Source organism: Euwallacea similis, chromosome 5 (genome assembly GCF_039881205.1).
Source record: "Euwallacea similis isolate ESF13 chromosome 5, ESF131.1, whole genome shotgun sequence".
NCBI lineage: Eukaryota > Metazoa > Arthropoda > Insecta > Coleoptera > Curculionidae > Euwallacea > Euwallacea similis.
In genome coordinates, this window is record NC_089613.1 from 420,234 (window position 1) to 442,700 (window position 22,467).

General features: G+C 34.0%; 1 protein-coding gene across 5 annotated transcripts in view; it reads right to left on the bottom strand.

Moving 5' to 3' along the window:
* The window catches only part of ATP8B (ATPase phospholipid transporting 8B), a 43,093-nt gene that overhangs the window by 8,821 nt on the left and 11,805 nt on the right, over positions 1–22,467 (bottom strand). For 2 of the 5 annotated variants that reach the window (XM_066390533.1, XM_066390534.1), the window contains exons 2-13: positions 13,153–13,718; positions 7,954–8,012; positions 7,684–7,896; positions 7,145–7,350; positions 6,524–6,701; positions 2,558–2,710; positions 2,349–2,493; positions 2,112–2,294; positions 1,703–1,995; positions 1,287–1,598; positions 950–1,226; positions 429–753 (exon numbers count right to left, since the gene is read on the bottom strand). In XM_066390533.1, the coding sequence (XP_066246630.1) occupies positions 429–753; positions 950–1,226; positions 1,287–1,598; positions 1,703–1,995; positions 2,112–2,294; positions 2,349–2,493; positions 2,558–2,710; positions 6,524–6,701; positions 7,145–7,350; positions 7,684–7,896; positions 7,954–8,012; positions 13,153–13,201 (2,393 nt within the window). In that variant the 5' untranslated portion in view covers positions 13,202–13,718. Of the gene's footprint in view, positions 1–428; positions 754–949; positions 1,227–1,286; positions 1,599–1,702; positions 1,996–2,111; positions 2,295–2,348; positions 2,494–2,557; positions 2,711–6,523; positions 6,702–7,144; positions 7,351–7,683; positions 7,897–7,953; positions 8,013–9,534; positions 10,246–13,152; positions 13,719–18,946; positions 18,966–22,467 lie in introns of those variants that run through there. The other 3 variants (XM_066390535.1, XM_066390530.1, XM_066390531.1) reach the window with 3 other exon arrangements.

Below are 22,467 nucleotides of genomic sequence, written 5' to 3' on the forward strand. Positions count from 1 at the left end.
AAATAAAGTTTAATGTTTTTGAGATTTCTTTTTTCCAATTTTAACTAACATTATTGATCGTAATCTAACTTCTCGGCTATTTTTGTATGGTATGAGTGTTTAAATAGAAAACATTCACGGAATCATAGGATACTCAACGAAAAAATCAGTTTCTTTTAATTGTACCCAAACTTTTGGCCGGTAGTGTATGTTTGAAAGAGGTTTTTTTCTTAAAATCACATCACTTTTCTTTTGTCAAAGATGGTGAGTTGAAAAGTTCACTCTGGATAAAGACCAACTGATACTTTTACCTAAAGGTAAACCCGACACACGCAAATCCCATTTCGCAAACCCCAAATACAGTAATAAATTAGAAATGCATCCGACGAATAAATATCCCAAGACGACATAAAAAGAGAGAGGCGGAGTGAGTGGCTTTTGTCATCTACCTTGCTCTCTTGCGTCTGTTTGTTTCCGTTCCCGCCCACCTGAACGTCACCACGCTAATCGCGGGTGGCCCCGCGTCCCCTCCTTGTGTCGACGCTCCTCCTACTCCATTTTCCGCGTTGCTCGCCGCCTTATGGATGGCGTCGAGGCCGCCGTCGAGCGCCGTGGGCGGTGACTGCGGCTTGTACTTGTTCACTATCTTGATTGTATCGCGAAACTTGAGCAGCTGCTGCTGTACCTCGTCGAAACCGGCTGCGTCCACGATGAAAACGTCCATCAGGTCGTCGGTGAGCAGCTGACAGGAATAGCCGATGTTGATTGCAGTCTCTGGAAACAAACTCACTCACTAATGTTAAAAACACTTTCATTAAGTACGTATTTATCGTGACTTTCGATCTGATTCTTGATGGGATAAAGCTTTATTCACCTGAATAAAGCTTTAGATGATAAAGCTTAGAATAAAATTGGGTTATGTCTCTAAACGGTTTTCATGATAGATCTTCACGCACAAACTAATAAGTACCTTGTTTATCCCCTGTAAGTACCCAAATTTTAATCCCCGCCAGGATAAGATTGGCAATGGTGCTAGGAACTCCATCCTGTAGCTTATCCTCGATGGCTGTCGCTCCAATTAACAACATATCACGCTCGATTTCCTCGTATATCGAGTCTAACTTCTCATCTCGTCCTTCCATTGCAATTGCGGCCTCCTGATGCCTCTGTTTCCAATCGTTAAAGAAATTCTCTTCAAGATCACAATACGCCAGACAAAGTGTCCTCAAGCCTTCTCCGGCGAATTTCTACAAATTCCCCAAATTATATGTTATTTCAGCTTTTACGTATGTCTATACAAAAATTACGTTTAGGTTATCCTGAGTTTTTACTTTAAGCTCATCTTGACCGCTTTTCAGCCTCTCGTAGATCACGTTGTCGGCCCCTTTGCAGTATAACGTTAATTTACCATCTCGCCTCAATATAACAGACATTCTCTTGCGAATATTATTAAAATCCAGGATGCACAGAAGCTCGTATACTTCTTTGGAACCCATCACCTCTATTGTAATACTGTTTGGCGTTCTCTCTTTGAACACGAAGCCAAAGTTGCGGGCTGCCGATACTAGGGCAGCTTCGTCTGGGGACTGGGCTTGGTATTCCAGTCGTCCATCCCTGTTCTAAATCAACGGAGTTAGTAATCTTTCCGTAAGAAACATATGTTTGAATTTCATAGCCAACTGAAAGGAAAATAAAGGGCAAATGATAAGTATTTGTCTCATACCTCAGACATGACAGTGTGGCAGAGAGCTAACAGTCGAAAAAACTGGCAAGTGTCTTTCTCCCTCCGTCGTACCGCGTCCAGTAGATGCTTGTCGTAAAACCGAAACTCCGGCTCGTAGTTAGTGTTGAAAGAAAAGTCCAACGGCTCGGTGTCGTCGGTTATTTCAATGACGTCTCCTGACCTGGGGTCAATTATGTCACCGTAGCAGCCGCCCCCTATGGTGCACTTGTTGAAGGTCATGATGTTCTGGGTGAGGGTGCCCGTTTTGTCCGAAAAAATGTACTCAATTTGGCCTGAAATTTATTTCAAAATTACCCCTAAAGACACGGTTACTAAAATAAGTTTTGTACCAAAGGTACCCCCAAATAAAGGCTTTAGAAATGTCTTCGGGGTGTAAGGTGAAGCTTACCTAACTCCTCATTAAGGGTGGTTGTTCTGGCTTTTGCGTACGTATTGCTCTTGTTGTAATACATCTGCTCGTCGAAGTTGATTAGGAAACTCTGCACGAATCGGATTACCTCCACTGATACGTACAACGAGATCGGCACGAATGTGTTGAGCACAATAGCGTACGAGAAAAACACGAGCAGAGCTGAAACAAATTTAAACACATGTAAAATATTTAGTTTTTTTACTTAAAAATTACCTATGATTGTGGCGCCCCCTAGAGGTTCCGTGGGAACTAGGGAATCCCAAGGCAGGAATGTCTGGAAGTAGCGGCCCACAAGCGACTCCCAGATGCCGCAGGCCACCATACAGAAAAGGCACATCGACAATAGAAAAAATACTATCTGTAAAAAACACTCAGAAGTGTTAAAAACGCACCCACTTACAATACTAAATGTGGGTTCTTACCCCTATAATTAAAAAGTTCAATAACCGATCTATACTCGTGCGTTTGAATTTACTTTTGCCACTGTTTTGCATCAGTTTGGTATCTTTGCCTGCAAAGATTACCACTCCGTAGCACCAGGTCGTATTTCTCAACACACAACCTCTTAAAATTATCTGCAACAGAAGAAATTTGTCATTTATATTGGTTTATACATTAACCACTGAACAATTCGATTAATTTTTAATAGATTGTTAGTACTTTCATTCGAAAGGTATTTTTAAAATTATGTACTTATACGATTTTGTAAGAAAATTTAGACTTAGTTTTTTATGACACACCTATCCCTAAAATGTTATAGATAAGTTGTGAATCGCTCTGTATATAGTGTGGAAGTTTTGGATGGAACAGTCCACATAACTAAGATGCCGAACATATGCATCCAAAATCCACGGACACATTGATTTTTATTTTTTCTTGCGGTTTTTTTTATGGTAAATTCATGTATACAAGGTGGTCCAAACATCAGGCACAACCACCAACTTTACTTTTTCAAATAAAAATACCTATTTTTTATTTCATTTTTGAATTCTATGCAAAATTCTAAGTGTGTTTCACGTACCATGTTCTATACTTAAACATAACGGGTCTCGAGAAATTTATGATTGAACATATCAAAAACTAAAACTTTTGATTTCTTTTAAAATTTATTTGGTCCTGAAAAGGACCAATTTCATACAAAATAGCACCCCCTCATTACCACATTAATGTTTTGGATTATTTAAATGACATTTTTCCTGAACGCTGGATTGGGAAACGAGAAGTAATTGAATGGTCGGCACGATCACTTGACCTTAAGCCTTTAGATTACTTCCTATGCGGCTCTCTTAAGAATAAGGTCTACTTTAACCAACCAGCAACTATCGAAGCCTTAAAAGAAAGAATCCGTAATGAAATAATAACAATTACCCCAGTAATACTTGAAAATGTCAAACAGGAGTTTATTCATCGTCTTGTTTACCGTCAAGAAGTAGGTGGGATCCAATTTGAAAATTTAATTTTATTGTTGCTTGTTGTTTTATTTAGTATTAAATCGGTCCTTTTCAGGACCAAAGAAATTTTAAAAGAAATGAAAAGTTTAATTTTTGATATGTTCAATTGTAAATTTCTCGAGATCTGTTGCGTTCAGGTATAAGACATGGTACGTGAAACACACAACACACACAACAAAAATCGACGTGTCTGAAGATTTTGGCCGCATATGTTCGGTATCTTAGTTATATGGACTGTTCCATCCAAAACTTCCACATTGTATGTACAGTAAAATCTCCCTTGACGGACACCTCCGATAAGCGGACCTCTCTAATAACCGGACAGTTTTCTGGGGACCAACTCTTTCCCATAAGATATTCTAATAAATATTTCTCTATTAAGCGGACTGTCTATTAAACGGACACGGACATTGAATCTAACTCCATTTTTACATTTTTTCTCTCATAAACGGACATTTATTTAGCCCGCGACCAGGAAATAATTTTCGAATGAACGTTGCCGTTCCTTTTAATATATTTAACGAATGGCAACGTTTTGCCTGGCCGCACGTCTTTCGTAGGGGAATTACCGGACTCCCGAAAGGCATATTATGTATGTATAACCATGCCACTATTTTTGTCTACTACATTTGTATTTAACGCAACGTTCGGAGTAGTCGTAGTAGTAGTAGTATTTCTCCTTGTGTGTTTTTAGTGTTTATATGTTAATAATGGCTCCAACAAAACGTCTGTTAACTTTAAAAGAAAAGCTGCAAGTAGTGGAAGTTTACGATAGAGAAAAACTTAGTGTACGTAACTTAGCGGCCCGATTTAATATAGGAAAAACCCAGGCAAGTGAAATAATTAAGAAGAGAGAACAACTATTAAACAGTTGTGTTACATCATTTAACTCGGAGCAGAAGAGATCATTCTTCAAAACTAAGGGATTTAACATCGACAAACTAACTTATGAATGGTTTGTTAAAGCCCGGAATAAAAATTTTCCTATATCAGGGCCTATAATTCGATCAAAGGCGAAAGAACTTGCAGAAAAAATGGGGTACCAGGATTTTCGCGCTTCTTCTGGATGGCTTGAAAAATTTCGGATTCGACACAACATTACGTTTCGTTCAATTTCAGGAGAGGCTGCTACTGTCAATACGGAGCACGTCGCCATTTTCAAGAACAATATTTCGGTGTTACTGAAACACTACGAGCCAAGAAATATCTATAATGCTGACGAGACTGGCCTTTTCTTTCGTGCCTTACCCGAAAAAATATTCGCTTTAAAAGGTGAAAAATGTGCGGGTGGAAAAATGGCCAAAGAACGCCTCACTATTTTACACTGTACAAATATGGCAGGTGAGAAGGAAAAGCTTTTAGTTATCGGAAAATCAGCAAGGCCTCGTTGTTTCAAGAAGTTGGACCTACGTACTTTACCTGTCACGTGGTATTCAAATAACAAATCTTGGATGACAAGTAATATCATGACAGAATGGCTACAAGTGTTTGATCACAAAATGGCCAGGGAAAAACGGAAGATTTTATTATTTATGGACAATGCCGCTTCTCACCCAAGAGACCTCAATCTGCAGAATATCAAAATAATTTTCTTACCACCAAATACGACAGCTTTGTGTCAACCATTGGATCAGGGAATAATAAAGAATTTTAAAATATGTTACCGCTCAATTATATTAAGACACATTTTAATAAAAATGGACAGTGTTAACAACGCTAATGAGTTAGCCAAATGTATAAATGTACTGGAGGCGGTGTTTTTCATTCATTCAGCTTGGAAACAAGTATCTTCTACGACCATAAAGAATTGCTTTACTAAAGCTGGGTTTAGATATGAAGTTACACCAATATCAGGTGAGGGTTGGGACCCAGATGACGAAGTCCCGTTATCAAAACTTGCGGAGGTGTGCAAAATGATGAGACATGCTGGACATGAACAAACTGATACAGATGCTTTTATTAATGTTGATAACGCTGTTCAAGTTGAAGATCAAGAAATGGAAGTTTCAATTTCTAATGAAAACACGGAAGAGATAGACTCTGAAGATGAATCGGATACGATGATATACAACAATAATATGAGCGATAGTAAAATACATTCTTACAGTGACGCGTTTAATAATGTAAATAAATTAAAAGAGTTTTCTTTGAAGAACAGTGATTTGAGAGGATTCGAAATGTTAAGTAAGTTAGAGATACATTTTGAAGAGGATTTTATGAAGAAAAAGACCCGTCAAACTTCAATTACTGAGTATTTTACTTCTAAACTTTAGTTACCTAAATATGTATGTATATATGTAGTACATACATGTACATACATATACGTACTTGTTAATTTCTCATTTTAAAATATTTCTTTTTTTGTGGCTGATTAGTTAAGATTATTCTTATTTTACTCTCTTAATTGAATAAAATATTTATTTAATAAATAAGTTTTAAAAAACCCATCTATATTTTCACATTTTCTAATAAGCGGACACCTCCTATAAGCGGACAAATAGAAGACGACCACCGGTGTCCGCTTATGGGAGATTTCACTGTATATGGTTACAACCAATATATTCCACGAGTGATTCAATAGTGCGAATATGACTACTACATCAATATAAAAGAAAATAGTATCAAAATAATAATAATCTTTCATATTTTGGCTTTCGGCCACTCTTACAATAAACCAGCTAATAAACAAAATCATTTCCTCGAGAAATCTTGACCTCTGGCATATCTTATATACAACTTCCGGGGGAATACAAACATTTAAACATAATGAATTTCCATTGCTGTTGCTGAATTACACATCGTACCAAAGAAATTCACATTAAAACTATGGGAAATCGATAGGAATAGAGTATTACCGGCAATTTGTTCGCCGCGATTATAATTCAATTTTTCAATTTGTCAGTGATTAGGATTTGAGTGAAAAATGATAAAAAGTACCTTATCATTGTCTAGGGAAAACGTCCTTCCCTTCCACACCAAAATTCCTTCGAATTTGTTTAGTAAATTGTTTGGTTGCTCGCAGACGATTTCCCCATCGAACTCACCCAATCGGGCGTCGTCCTGACCCATTACGGCCGTGTCCTCCAGACATTGACGACATTTTAGGTTGGTTTCACTGAAAATTTGAGGAATCAAATTGGTCGAAGTGCTACAACGTCATCAAAGTGTAACTCAAATGTGGCCACTAGGAACATGATATATTTTGAACTAATTTGACACTTTCCATTGTCAATAATGGACACATTGGAAGATCAAATTAATAAAAATATGAGATTAAACCAAAATGCTGTGGATGCAGTGAGCTAAAAAAACTGTTAAAAGTTCCTAAAACCCAAAATCTATTATTTTACTAAGCAGGAACAATTCTGAATTTGAGACCGAAACAATGTGAATACTTGGAACAATCGTAGAAATACGAGTAAAAAATCCAAAATTTATGGTTCCAAAAATATTTAATTCATAAAAATTCGAGTCTATTTCTTTGGATGGTGGAAAACGTTACAAATCATACCAAAAACTTGATTTAAAAAATGGCCATGGCGACAAAAGTGATCTTACCCATCCAATTCCGACGTTTCAATGTAACAGAGCCCGTTGGGCTCGCTGGACGTCAGAAGGAGCAGGTCGGCGGCAATGAAGGTGTTATTGTCTATGCGGATAATGTCTCCTACCTGGACCGCGGACCACTTTTCTTGGACGAGTTTCCCGTTGCGTACCACCAGGGACTTTCTGTTGTTCACTTGTGAGTCTGATACATGCCGTTGCTGAAATATGCAGAATTTGAAGCAAATCAATACACGTTCAGCCCTTTTTTCTTGTGTGCCATCGACCAACCGACCACACATAAAACACATCTCAAAATGCCTGTAACCATGATGATTACGTTTTTTCTCGTTATAAGTTACATGATTTTCTATATGGTACTGGATCAAACAGCTATAGAGAATCAATATTTATTTTTTAACACGTAATTAGGTTTTATGAAGTACATTGCAGTCCCTAACGACATCTGGTTTTAAGTGAAAATTACACCAATTTCACTATTTTAAATTCCACATAACTTTTCATATAATCAAAATCAGATGGGCACTACTTACAATATCATCGTAGGCGTCTTTAATCGCAGTCAGTCCAAGCACCCCAATGAGGGGCAGTGCTGTGGTGACGGGGGTCAAACTGCTGATGGCCGGGATTAGTTGCAACACCAAAAGGCACAAGAAGTAAAAGTTGGCAAGTCTTTGAAACTGCTCAAACAGATTCAGGGGCAGAAAGGTCAATATTGAATACTTTGAAGTTTTGATGAAATTGCTCTGGAAATTTTTACAATGAAAGTGTAATGTGTCTTGCACGTTAATACTCTCACTTACTGCATATTTAAACTGAGAATTAAATACTCTATCGTTGGCATGGATTCTTCTTTGATTATCTGCAAATATATAATCAATTTAGTAGACAAATTACTGTTACAGGAATTTAATAGTAATTTACAAATATTAATGACACCTAAAAATAGCTCATTGTTAATGTAGAAATAATATGTGAAACATCCTTTGCACTCAAAATTTCAATATTTATGAGAACTGTGTGTTAAGTTCTTAACTCATCCAAAAGTAACGTATTATAGACGTTGGCAGGATTTCTCTCCAATAAAACACATTTTTAACACGAGTCTTTCAATTTTATTTATCCGTATCTAGAATCAAAACACATACATAGCAGTAATGATTCCAGGTACGTAACGAATCAGGAAGTTTGTTATCAGGGTCTAGTGAAATGTGAATAAACAGATGGGGCACTTCAATGTCAAACCATTACGTAAATTTGGATATTCATGTGAAAAACATTAAATCCATCCTTAAATTTTCGAATCAAATCATAAGTGCCTATTTAAGTGTCCATTTAAGTGGAATATAATGCGAGTTGTGCAATTTAATACAACGTTAACTAGGCACGTATCAAAGGTAAATCTTTTGAAATTGGCGGTGATTGAACAGGTCAATTTTGGGTTAACTTTCACAAATGAATTGGTAATAACATAGAACTTATTCCCTCCTTCAGCAGAAGCTAAAACTCATATACGTGGCAAGTAGTTTTAGTTTTAATGGCCCACTTAATTATTATATTGTTGAGCTTAAACCTGGAGGGCTTACTATTGTAATATTTACGGGATTAGGATTACTTTTAGTTATTATTTCGTGGGCTATTTCCTCTCTTTCTCTCTTCTCTCCAGAGTTTATTATATTTTATTTTCTAAATAATATAATATTTAAATCCCCAACTTTATCAAATTAAGAAACAGAAAGTCAGAAAAAGTTTTAATATGAGAATGACTCACAAGTGGACGGTCCTAGAAGAATCATACTATTCCTGTTATAACAATAAACTACTTGTCAGTTGCCTTTATATAGTTATATTGACAAATATATTTCAAAAGTTAGCTAGTGTTAAATGGAGGCACCGTGATTCTTCCAAATATTGGAAGACAATTAATTAGTCTGATAGAAAATCCTTTAAGGTTAAATAAATATACAGAGGTCTTAAGACAATTATTTACATTCATGAATGGATAGCCTGATGTAAATCTATAGATTCAAATCACAATGTATTTTTATTACTTTTCTGATACCTGCAAGGTGCCAGGTTAAGAATTTATAAAGAAATGTATCACTCAACATGTCACCTTTTAAAATCCCATTAATACATCTGCAAGGATTTTCATTGCTGTAAAAGACTAGTTTAAGAATAATAGAAAGAAAATCGAATAAATGAAAAAATATTGCCATTAGGTATATTTGAAGATAAATACTGATTGGACAATTTACTAAGCAACACTCGAAACATATCTATCTATGAATTTTTAATACTTCATAGTACAGAGTACTTGAAAAAAGTAGTTATAATCAAAAGACTTAGTACTCTTGTACGAAATTTGATTCCCAAGGACTTACCACAAGGAATGTAACCCCTGCATAAATCCTTGGAACTATGTGGTGAATCCAGTTTTTCAGATGTTCGATATTTGGATGACTTTCTTCCTCGCCACACCACAAGTTTACTAAATACATTTAAAATAGATTCGCCAAGACTTAAATGTCTCCTATCTCCACTCAGTACACTTATCTTAGATCTGCTAATATCATTCTCTCCAATTTCAATATTTGTACGAGCCTTAGTGGATTTCCCCTTTTGTTTACACTTCTTTCTGGTGTGTTTGGCGTGTTTCTTTGAGGTATGCGGTTCATTCTCATCATAGACCTCAAATATTTCAAGTTCAAAATCCATTTCCTGCTTTCGCCTCTTAGCATTTGTGTGTCTGCTTATTTTTCTAGTCTTAATGGTTGAGGCTAGTTTGAACTAGGTCAATAATAATGGCTATGTTGAAGTATATTTTAACAGGGAAAATATGTATATCAATTTGGTAGTTTTGGGTTGTAAAAAAAATCACAGGTTTAACACTGTTTACAAGAGTAAATCCCGGTTGATCCTTGTTGAGGTGTAGCTTAGGCTTAAAGTGAAAGTCTGTTTAATCCCTCTTAAAATACACGTCGAATTCACTTTTTGTTTTAATGGAAACTTAATAAAATAACAAATTTTTCCAATAACAATCTACCAAAAAAAATCTCTTATGTTGTCATACATAAAAACCACTCAACTTCGATTTCCTCAAGGTGACGTTTCAGGTTTGGAAATGTCATTGATAGATGTCGCAACCAATAGTTTTAGGCGTTTACACGATAGAGCGATATTGCATACTTTCACTCTCGGAAGAACTGTAAGGGAGCAGGCGGAGTACATTTTTGTGAAATTTTCTTAACGTTTCTTTTTTCCATTTAAAGCACATGATATTAATGACTGAAATATTTTTATTTAAGCTAAGTGCTAAAATATGATAGCTAAAAGAGAAAATAATGCAAGGCTTTTTGAAAAAACATTTCCCTAAGTATTTAAGTTTATTTTGTGTGACAGTCTGTATACATCGAATATTTTTTAAAGCAACAGAAAGCAAAAACTTTAAGCAGAAAAAAAGTAAAGATTTAGTATGGCAAAACTATGGTATAAAAAAAAATACAGGGTCTCCCAATATCGTGTAATCGCTTGATGTCTTATTTAACACTAAAGGTAGGGGTCAAGGCATGAGAGTTGTAGAAAGAAGTGATATGGTGCCTATTTGGAAATTTTAGAAATTTTGAAAAAATAAACGAAGTATTTCAATAAAGTGTGACATTCCTAATTTTTTAATGGAATACGTACACTATTATTCTTTTTTTGTTTTCTATGGGCAATTCTGTGCAATTCTATACCCATTCCCGACATTTTTTTAATTATGTACTGGGAGGTGGATGTTAATTATGGTAGACGGCTATAACGTGCAACCCATTTGAGATGAAGACTAGTGGTTTATACTTTACTATGTTACGAAATGATGCAACATTTATAATATGTCCAGGGATCAGATTCTTGCGTCTGTTACATTGGACATTAGCCAGGCATGACATCCAAATGATGGACGGTTACTAATTATACCGGTGTTTTGATAGACCATTCTTTGGGGAACGTTCTACTCCCTAGAGCACAGATTTGGGTCCCAATTTGATATACAGGGTGTTTCAGAACTGTGGGGATAAATGTTTACAGGCAATAGATTATCGAAAAATAAGTATAGTTTACTTAATAAACGATTGTCCTAAGACCCGTCATTTCGGAGTTACAGGGTGTTAAAGTTAAACTTTTTTATTCTTTTTTTTCAGTTTACTTCAAAACTACTGTAACTATTGAAATGAAAATCGGTGTACCTTTGTTTCTTGATCGCGTTGGTCAGTACATAAATTGCACCATCATAACAAGTTTTGTTGTACCCTTTGAAAAATTCCTGAGGCTTCCGAATCACATCAAAAGTATTGAAAATTCTTCGAGTTAATTCTTCAACATTTATTATTACTGGTTATCACTTTGAACATTTATTGTAATAGTAGTGTTTATTTTATTGTAATTAGATAGTATTAAAAGCAACGTTAGAAACATCTTTGACTTTCTTAAAAAAAGCGTTTGAAATGGATATGACAATAATTGTTATTTTTCTGGACAACCCTTCACTTTAGGGTATTTTACTAAGAGTACCTTTTTTATGCAGAATTGATTGTTCTTTAAAATTCTTGAATTCATTTACCGATAAATCTCAATTTAAAAAAGTTTTGGATGAAAATATGTAATGATACACTTATAACTAGCGCCCACTATAATGTACAAAATTTTAATTATGTCCATCAAATTTAACGGATTGAGAAACAAAGGTACACCGATTTTCATTTCAATAGTTACAGTAATTTTATAGTAAACTAAAAAAATAATAATAAAAAAGTTGAACTAACACTCTGTATCTCCGAAATGACGAGTCTTAGGACAATCGTTTATTAAGTAAACTATACATATTTTTCGATAATTTATTGCCTGTATCCATTTGTCATCACAGTTCTGAAATACCCTGTATATATTTCCAGGTAAGTGTCTGGACCTGTAATGATCTCCAGTCCGAATAATCGATTAAAACAACCGCCCCTGATCCCAAAAATATTAAAGTTGCCTTGATAGAATTCCTGGACGAATTTAGACACCAATTTTCTGCATTCCTTCAAGCATCTTCGCTTGTAGGAAGTTGGAATAACACATATTTCGTCTTTTATACGTTGGAACAACAAATCACCCATTTGAGAATAATAAATGTTACCTCCAAAATCCAGACATAATAACATGGCCACGTGTCCTATATTTTTTACGCACCCAACGATATTACGTCGCGAGTAACAAAATATTGAACCAGTTCTTCATTAAGAATTTAAGAATTCTTTGCAAAACTAGCAGCTTTCAGGCCATTTTTCCACCCAAATGACAACGTTCTCATGAACGACATCAATTATTCAGTCCCACCTGTGTAATTGCTCGTTTTGTTAGTTACTTCCAATTAATATACCAAGAAGATTATCATTTTTTTGGAATTCTATGAAGGAACATATGCTCTTTTTACCATTTCCTGGATTTTAAAATTGTACGCGAATATGTTTTTTTTCTTATCTCCTTTACATATTAATAAAGCTATTTTTATCAGATAAGAAATATTAACCTAATTTAATGGATTACATTGTTACGGTATAAATACATCCATAGCTAAGCCAATTTGAAAATAATTCAACAACAATTAATATTTCAAGTAGGTAATCATTAAAAAATACAGTCCAAAATCTAGGTGTATGGAGGAAATTTTGATAGAACTTATAGCTACATTACACTATTGAATTAGGACGAAATTATTAATAGGCTGTCAATTTTAACCTTAAGCTAATTTACATAGGAATATTGAAAGAGAGTTTGGGTATTGGTCAGATGGTTAGTTTCCATAGAAACTGGATTGACGTTAAAATTAACACCACTTTAATAGTTTGGCTTTAAAGTGAGTTTATTTTTCAAATAAAATTACCAGCACTTCGATTAATTAGCCGTAAGTGCAAGGGGCTAAAGTTTGGCTCTCGAAATGCTCTTTTTCCAACAGTATAAAAATTGATAAAACTTACCGATAAGTTGAGATCTTCGAGAGAGTCTGAAGGGACGTCGCTCGCCCATTTTATCCTGCAAAATGTGACGAGACCAAGGAAGTATGGCAAGGGAAAAAAGGAAAAATTCTAAAACCTAAATTGCTTTGTTTCCGAAAATATAATTCACGACAAACGCACTCTAATATGTATAAAGGCACTTTTTAAGAGACGTATTTTCTAGTTCGTCTAAAAACTATAAGGTATAGAGTAAGGCCACTTAAAGGTTACTTTAAAATTAGGTAAAAATTCGTAAAAAACTGGTTCAAAATTTAAAAAACTATACACTATGCGAGAGGTAGAAAGTCTTGGTGTACCAAAAATAAATAACTAACTAATGAATTATACAAAGTCTATGTAAGCTGAATCTTGCTTTTCTATGGGTCTAAAGGTATTTTTTGGTTTAAATCGTACGTGAGAGGAGGTGGTGGTAGTACAGAGGAGGGCCGGAGGTTGGAATGGAGGAGGACGCCGCTGAGGAATTAAGGGGGGACTGGGGGGTTGTACATGGGCGCCGACTAGCAATGGGGTCCCAGCCATTTACTGCTCTGAAATAAAAAATCAGTTAAAACTAATAACCCCACAAAAATGTACAAAAGAAAAAAGAGCCGTTTCGTTTTCTTGTTTTTCAAATAATTCTTTAATTAAAACTAAATCCATTTACCAAAAAGCTTAAGATTTTGCCAACAACAAAAGTTAGATTTTAACAGAAATACTCAATTAAGTAGTTTCACCCAAGTCCTTATAAGTCGATAGAGGAGATGGATATCATTGAGTAGATTAGATGGTATAGAAAAAACCTGAGATTTTTAATTTTAGAACCTAAATAAAAAGAAATAGTGTACCGGATTATTACAAAAATGGGAAAGTCCCACTTGGCAGTAAGATTAAATATGAATGTTATATATATTTAACTTAAATATAACTTCTTACGTTATTAGTGTCGACAAGATACGTTGTCAAATCATGTAAGAAAACGTGAGGTTTAGATTTTTTTTTTAATGTGAGAATTAATTTTTTTGAAAATATTTTCTTTCCAGCGTTCAAGGTTTTTCAAGCTTTTGCAATTTACATTTTCGCGTTAAAATCATGGTAGTAGCGGCTCTGGACCAGGGCTTGGTACGCCATTGTTTATCGCCTGATTCATCACACATTTTCGAAAATTTCTAAGACTCCTTATAATGGTAATTTCACAAAATTTTATTAAAATGTTCCGAATTTCAGGAATCAAAATTTTTCCAATTTTTACTTTATTATTAACGTGATAATAAATGCAAGGTCTCTAGACTGGGCCTGGTACGCCACGATTTACCACCTCGTCCAACCGAAAATTTCATGTTACCAAGAGTATTTAAAGTAGCAATTTCACGAATTTTCTTTAAAAATATCTCTAAATTTTGAGAATAACGATATTTGAAAATTAAGTTTTCTAGTAAGACGATAGTGCTCAATATGAGGATTTCCGAAAGTTTCTTAAGTTAAGTCTAGCCCTCATGACCGCGAATCGCGAGTAGTGAATACATCTCCTGATCAGAATTCGCAATGAAATCACAAATTTTCAGATGACAACAGAATAAGGCTATAGGCTGAGTTTTTAAACAATTCTTCCGGTCTACATAACTTACACATTAGCGAGCACATGAGTCAGTTTTGATGACTCTGCTGAGAAGATATTTTCTAAGGAATAAAGAGAAAATGGCCAGTGCTCTGCTTCGATTTAATAATTTCAATGGAAAATATCTCGTTGGTAAAATTAGCATGAATTTGATATATTGGCCCTTAACCTTTTGAATGCTCTCCTCCCACGTCTGCCAACCCTAACCTTTGCTAACACCAATACGCCCCTGCACGGTGCATGGTCATGTGTCATTTTGTAAGCCATCGGCCCTTAATTAATTCATCTTTATCGATTGATACAGTGTTGTTACGTTTTTATTGACTTATTTATTAGTTTTGCAGTCCGTCGGATTTGACTCCGCATGTAAACCTTCACTCAATTTTCAAGGCTGTTTTAATAGTTCATGGCTTTCCAGCAGCAATAATAACTGAATAGGCGATAAATAGTTCTATCAAATATTCTAATATAGAACAATTACTTCTGATTAATTTATGGTCATTTTCTGCAAAATCCGAATTCGCAAGTAGTAAGGCAATTTTGACCGACATACGTGTCAGTGGTTATTAAAAATCGTTGTTGTCTCTTAAAAACGAAAAGTTATGGCGGGCACAATAAATGTTTCTGGAATTCTACCATGAAGTCGACAATTATCATGCAACAAAACCAATTTTTGCTAATTTCAAAAGAACTATCATTAAACTCAAGTTTGGTTAACCGAAATCTTCTCCCCACTACTACAATCCGAATTTTTTTATGAATTTTGTTGGAATTAATAAACTGTGAAATATTTCGCTGAATCAGGTGCTAAGCAGTGGCGTACCAAGCAGGAAGTCAGAGCCTTGACGTTCGCTTAACATATCATAATACACTTTGAAAAGTTCTTTTTTTCAAAATTTAGAGAATATTTTAATTAATTTTGCCAAAATTACTACTGTAACTAGCTTCTCTAATAATCTGTAATTTATTCGGCTGAATCTGATGATAAACCGTACCGTACCACTCCCAATCTTAACTGGAAAACCCACATTGAAACAGACCATAAAAATCTCCCACACACGACCGATTATTATCACCCAACCCTGCGGAATGACTAACGAGCACCCTCCAGTTTTTCCACATATTCCATTTGCAACCCTTTACATTGATTTGTCGTAGAGGGTTAAGGTCAGAAAAAGAAATTAACAACCGGCAAGCAAAGGGAATAAAACACAAACACAAGTAACGCGAGTGTGTGTATGTATAGAGCAAGAATTGCGTGCAGGGCGCACTTTAATGGCCCTTTTACTATTACCTTTGGGTCCTCGCCCTAAACCTCGAACGGTGAAGCCATTTCTGAGTCGATATTGCCTTGTTAATGGGCCTCTATTTTCATTTTTGTGCTGTGGAATACAAGCAGTTATTGCTAGAACTGTAATTTCATTTGCATAGAAATATTGTTTTCTCTTGCTGGGGTTCGTTTTAAATTAATTCTATTGCATTTATTGATGTAACTAGAAATTTACCTGACAGTAATGACATGCTATGTACTTATGGATATAATAATAAAAATGCATAAAATAAATGAAAAAATACAAATTTTTTAGAAGTTGCAAAAATAGGTGAACGCTTGCGTGATTAAGTAGAATTTGTCTCTGGTTAATTAAATTAGCATGCAATAGTAAAAAAAAACGGAAAAGTTCCTCTGTATCCATTCGTGACTCACATCGTATTGCCCTTTTTCTAGGCTAAAGTGGAGCCCTAAATAATGTTTAGGTATGTAAAGCTGGAAACGAATTACATCGAAATGTGGGGCCTGGTCAGTTTCCAGTAAAAGTGAACTAGATTCCTCATGAAATTACAGCATAACAATTTTTTATATTGGATGAAAATACCAAATTTTCTATCATATTTATTATTAACGCTTTTATTATGTTTAACATTAGATTTTCAATAGATTCTTGGAGATTACGATTTCCTAAATTTTTTAAAATGCTTATAGAATGACCTTTCGAGAAGTTTATTAAATTGTCATTGTTATTTCAAAGCATATAATTTTGGAGTTTTTAGTAACTTTAAACAGAATTTCTGGGCTTCGTTTCAGTTCTCAAAAATGTTTCGAAATGTCTAAAACACGTCGAATAGAATTTCAAAGATGGATCCTGATTTTTCAAGGGAACTTTAATATATTTTCATTTCAATTCTTCAAAGAACTTTAGAAGATGTCTAGATTGCGATTACATTTTTAGATTTAAGCGACTTTTTACGACTTCTAAATATTTACGGTTTGATGATACTCTGCAAAAGGTGTTCAGAATCCCGGTATGAATTTACAGGAATTCTTTGAGTAATTTTGGAGGATTCTCTTCCATCCAAAATTTATGTCATCGGTTTTTTTTAATCATCAAACAGTAGAAATTGGTAGTAAACTTGACCTTTGAGGATTTTACATTTACAGAAAAGAAAATATTAATTTTTGTATTTGTTTGCAATACAAACATTTTAATGAAATGTGATGAAAATTTTCCTTAGAAATGTATTAGATTTCGGTTGAATTCGCTGAAAATGCTAGTCATGAACAAGCGAACACAAAAGCGTTTCAAATTTAACTTTGGACCACCCTGTCGCATATTGCAGGACTGGAATAATTAGATTTTTTTATGCAAACCAAATATATTTACTTCACAATGCAAGTGCGGTTTTTTACTCCCCTGCAAAATGGGGCGCACAACCACCTTTCGAATGAAACCCACATAACAAAAGTGAACTGGCTAAATAAGTATCGATTGATTTTATTTCCCAATATGCAAAACAACGTGTAAAAAATAAGAATATCTAAAGGACTACATACATCGTTTCTACAGTTGTTAGTTTCCTTATGAATTCTTCTATGTTGCTAAATTTCGATTGCCTTTTGGTGATTTTATCGAAAATATGAAAAATTTTCATTTACAAGTTATAAATCCACAAAATTGGTATCGTCACTAGAACACAAGTTTACAATTTCTAACCTAAAATGTTATAAGCGTAGGAGTTTTTTTTCAGAAAATTTTAATTTTCCCTCAGTCTGTCAAAAAAACAAATATTTTTGAACAGGAAACCTAAGTTTCAAGAAATGACCAGTCAGTGGCGTGCAATAATTTTTTTTATGTGGTAAAGGTGAAAGGCATCTAGCGTCAGAAAAAAAATGACCATGCAGGTTTTTAACAATCATTCAACAATTCTTTTCAGACACCATAAAGAAAAAAATTGTTGAATAATAAAACTGTATACTTCAGTAATTTACTAGAGAATTTTAAAGAATAAATTTTAGTGGATTACAACGTTTTCAAAATTAAGGAGAAACTAATTCAATATGGAAATTTTATTGACCTATATTATTTTTAAAATATTTGAAATTTCATTATTAATGATTTTAATGATTTTATTGTTAATGATTTTATTATTAATGATTTTAAGAATTTCATTATTAATGATTATTAAAAATGAAAGCGATTTTGCTTCATTTTTTTTTCATTTTTTATCTCTGAAATACCATTGATGTTTTTTATTAATATTTTTTAAATTATAGGTAAATGTTAGACAATATAATCTGCAAATATTTTTGGTTTATACTGCCTCCAAAATAAAACACAGACAGTCGAAAATTGTTTGCAAAATAAAGTAATTATGTCACATTTCATCTCTTTCCTTGTTCTTCCTAGATTGTTCTAGCCACATTAATTACCATACACACTTTGAGTAATTTTTAGATATTTTAAAGAGCAAAAACTGATAATTTTATTGTTTTCAAAATCAGAAAGAAACACTCTAGAACGAAGTATATAAAGCCGGGTTATTTTGTTAAGTTTCTTGTTTCCTTTGCCCCCCAAAATTACTCCTGTTTAAAGTCAATTTAGCTCACAAATTGTGAATGATTTATAAGGAATTTTAGAGAGAAAAAATTGCAAAATGCACTGTCTCACAGACAGTGACTCAAAAATTTATTATGTAAAAAAAGGATGGTTTTGCATTCTTTCTACCCTTGCTACCTTTCTCTTATTCCTTCAAATCGCTCCTGTTTCACGTTAGGTGGGCTCTATAGTTGTTGCGCACCAATTTTGAAACACTCTGTATATTATTCCTGTGTTTTTCTATTCCAATAGCAAATTCACATATTATAGCATTATAACCAACCCTTACCCCCTATTAAATATAACAAAAACCTCCCATTGCGACACTACAACAGCGAAACCATTATTTCACAACAAGCGTTGAAATTCGAACCACTTTAAAAACCGCCAAAACCAGAAATGAAGCGTCGCGACGCCTCTTAAGAACAATGCGCATAGGCCGGCGTCCACTACAACACGCCTTTACTGCCCGAATAGTGACCAAAGATAATGGAAAAGCGATTAGGGACACCCTGATTAGGGGTGAGTTTCTGATATGCGCAAGGGATTACCGGGATTGTGGTTCGTTTTTCATGTCGGGAGTTTCGTTTATTTACGTTGATTTGGTGAAAGATTTTTAGCAAGGGGGTGGTCTGTAAGGAAAAGTAGGGGAGGCATTAAAAAGCATAATTATTTTTGTCATATTAAGGGAGGTTTGAAGGAGGAATTTAAATTATTTTGGAAAAAAGTTTCGTGGGTTTGATACCAGAATTTCAGCGTTTCCATATACAGAGTGACTTTTAATGATTGCGAAAAAATTTAACTGCATGGAAAAATAATACCAATTTGCCAAAATATATTTTAGAATTTTAAAGATGGTCTCCAATAATTAGTCCAGTTAACATCCGGCACTTTGGACCGTTTGCAATGGCATGTAAAACAATTGGAAAAATGCCACAGATGGCGTGCAAAAACAAAACTATTTCCATTTGTTCTATTATCGTTTGTCATTTTGACATATTTGTCAGATTTTGCAAATTACCAGACTTTATTAGACATCTGCTAAAACAATTTTTAACCTCACTCATGCAGCCAAATTGTCGGAAGTTTGGCATATGCAGATGATTAACCACTTTTAACATTTGCCGAATTGTTGCCCTCACTCGTCTGTTACAAAATAGCAATAGCTTATACATTCCTAACCCTGGTACTGATAATTAGAACTAGATATTGATAATAATAAAACAGTCAAACGTAGTAAATTATCCATTAGCCTCTAAAATTTAAGATCATTTCTCAGGTATTTTTCGAATATGTGAATATTTCGTTTAAAGAAAAACTAAATCAATGTGTAATATTATACAAAAAAATCTACAACATTTAATTGTAATATGTAGTTTAAAGAAAATATTTTAAACTACAGATGTACAGGGTGTTTCAATTTGGAGTATTTTGACAAGAATAACCTAATTCCTGACTAGATAGAAGAAAACTGATTTAAGTGTCACGGGCTCGATTTTGAGAAATACTTAATGTCAAAAACCGTTTCCCAATATCGTCACAGTCCATTAAGATACGGAAGGTTTTTCAATTTTTGGTCATTTTGAAAAATCGCTAATAACTTTCTTATTCATTAAAATATTGAAATTGTGTAAAAACATTATTATAGCACTTTTTAAGAAGAATCTAATGGAGTTCTTAATTTTTTTGCCGTTTTCCTACAAATTGCTACAACTTCATTTTTTCAAATATAGATGATACGTAGCTATGGTTTAACAAAATAGACAATTTAAAAGCCTTTTCAACGATATACATATGTATATAACTAATGTTTATTATCGAAAATGATGGAAATACAACGTATTAATTTTTTTGACATAAGTTACCTTTGAAAATTGCCAAGACAATGAAGCAGCTATTCAGTCTTTGGTTCTACAATCACTACTGTTTTACTAAAGTTTATTCTAAGTTTTCTCTTAATATATTGACTCTTAATGTCTGGTATTTTGTATTTAGTTAGAATGTATGAAAATTTGGAAAAATATGACATGTTAAAATGTTATACGTTATCAAATTAAAAATCTTAGGCAGCAAATGAACTTCATGTTAATGCATATCCTGAAAACCACCAACTAAAGAGGCGAATTTTTCAAATAATAAAAAATTATTTAATGAATTGTGGAAGCTTTAAAAAGCCCAGACCAAAACATTACAACATAAGCGAAGGAAAGGAAATTCAAGAATTAAATACAATTGGAGAAGTCTTAGAAGGTCCGACTGCATTATTGTGGACTTTGGTTGAAAGAAGTGGTAATAATACAACAAGCATTTTTAAACGCTTAAAAACACCACTATAAACCTTATCGCACAAGTATTCATCAACTTCGCGAAGGGCATGCCGCTAGGAAGATGAGATTTTGCCACTGGTTTTTGAAGAATTGCAACCAAGATATGAATTTTCCATTAACCGTTATTTGAACTAATGAAGCGAGGGTGGATAATTTTGGGATATTTAACAGATACAATTCCTACCACTGATGCACAGAAAATCCATATGCTGTTATTCTCTAAAATCGGCAAGGTCAGTTTGGATTTAACATATGGGTGGGGATATTTAGAGGGAAATTTGTCGGACCTCACTTTTACGAAGGACATTTAACGGTTGAAAGTTATTTACACATTTTGAACACTTGCCTTATTCCGATCCTTAAAAATTTACCTTTCGCTCATGTCGAAGGCTTGTATTATCAGCAAGATGGATCTCCTCCTCATAACGCTAGAATTACAAGGTTTTTAAACGAAAATTTTCAGTAGCAGTGGATCGGAATGAATGGTCCCATACCATGGCCGGCGAGGTCCTGTGACCTCAGTTCCATTGATTTCGTCTTGTGGGGGAAATTAAAAGCTCTCATCTTCAAGGGAAGAAATATTCAAACAAGAGAAGAATTCGAAGAAGCCACTTGACATGCTTTTGCAAGAATCACTGCTGTGGAACTGTTAAATAATTGTAATTCTATGCGAAAAAGATGTTTGCAACGTATTCAAAACGGAGAAACTCAATTTGGATATCTATGTTGAAAGTACGTTTTAAAATTTATTACATTTTAATATGGGTTGTTAAAATTATGTTTTTTTAGGTTTCATTGTTGCCTTCGGTTATTTTTACATTTTTTGAGCTCAATTTGAATATCTATGTCAAGAGTGTGTTTTAAAATTTATTTCATTTTATTATAGCGCATTAAAATTATCTTTCTTCTTAGGTTTCAACACTTTTGACAGCAATTTTCAAAGCCAACTTATGTCAAAAAAATTAATACGTTGCATTTTCGTCATTTTCGACGATAAATATTAAAGTTGTATATATGATTAAAAAGGGTTTTAAAGTGTCTATTTTGTTAAGCAATGGCCATGTAATCATTTATATTTGAAAAAATGAAGTTGTTGCAATTTATAGGAAAATGGTGAACAGTAGAAAAAATTTGAGCATTCCATTAGATTCCTCTCAAAAAAGTGCTATAATAATGTTTTTACACAATTCTAATATTTAAGTCAATAAAAAATTATTGGCGGTTTTCAAAATGACCAAAAATCGAAAAACCTCCTGTATCTTAATGGGCTGTGACAATATCGAGAAACGGTTTTTGACATAAAGCATTTCTCAAAAATCGAGCCCATGACACCTAAATCAGTTTTTTCTATCTAGTCAGGAAATAGGTTTTTCATGTCAAAACACTCTAAACTGAAACACCCTTTACATGGTGTCTGAAATTTGACTGCAAACATGCAGATCTCGAAAACTATTAAGATAGAGGAACGGCTAAATGGAAGCTA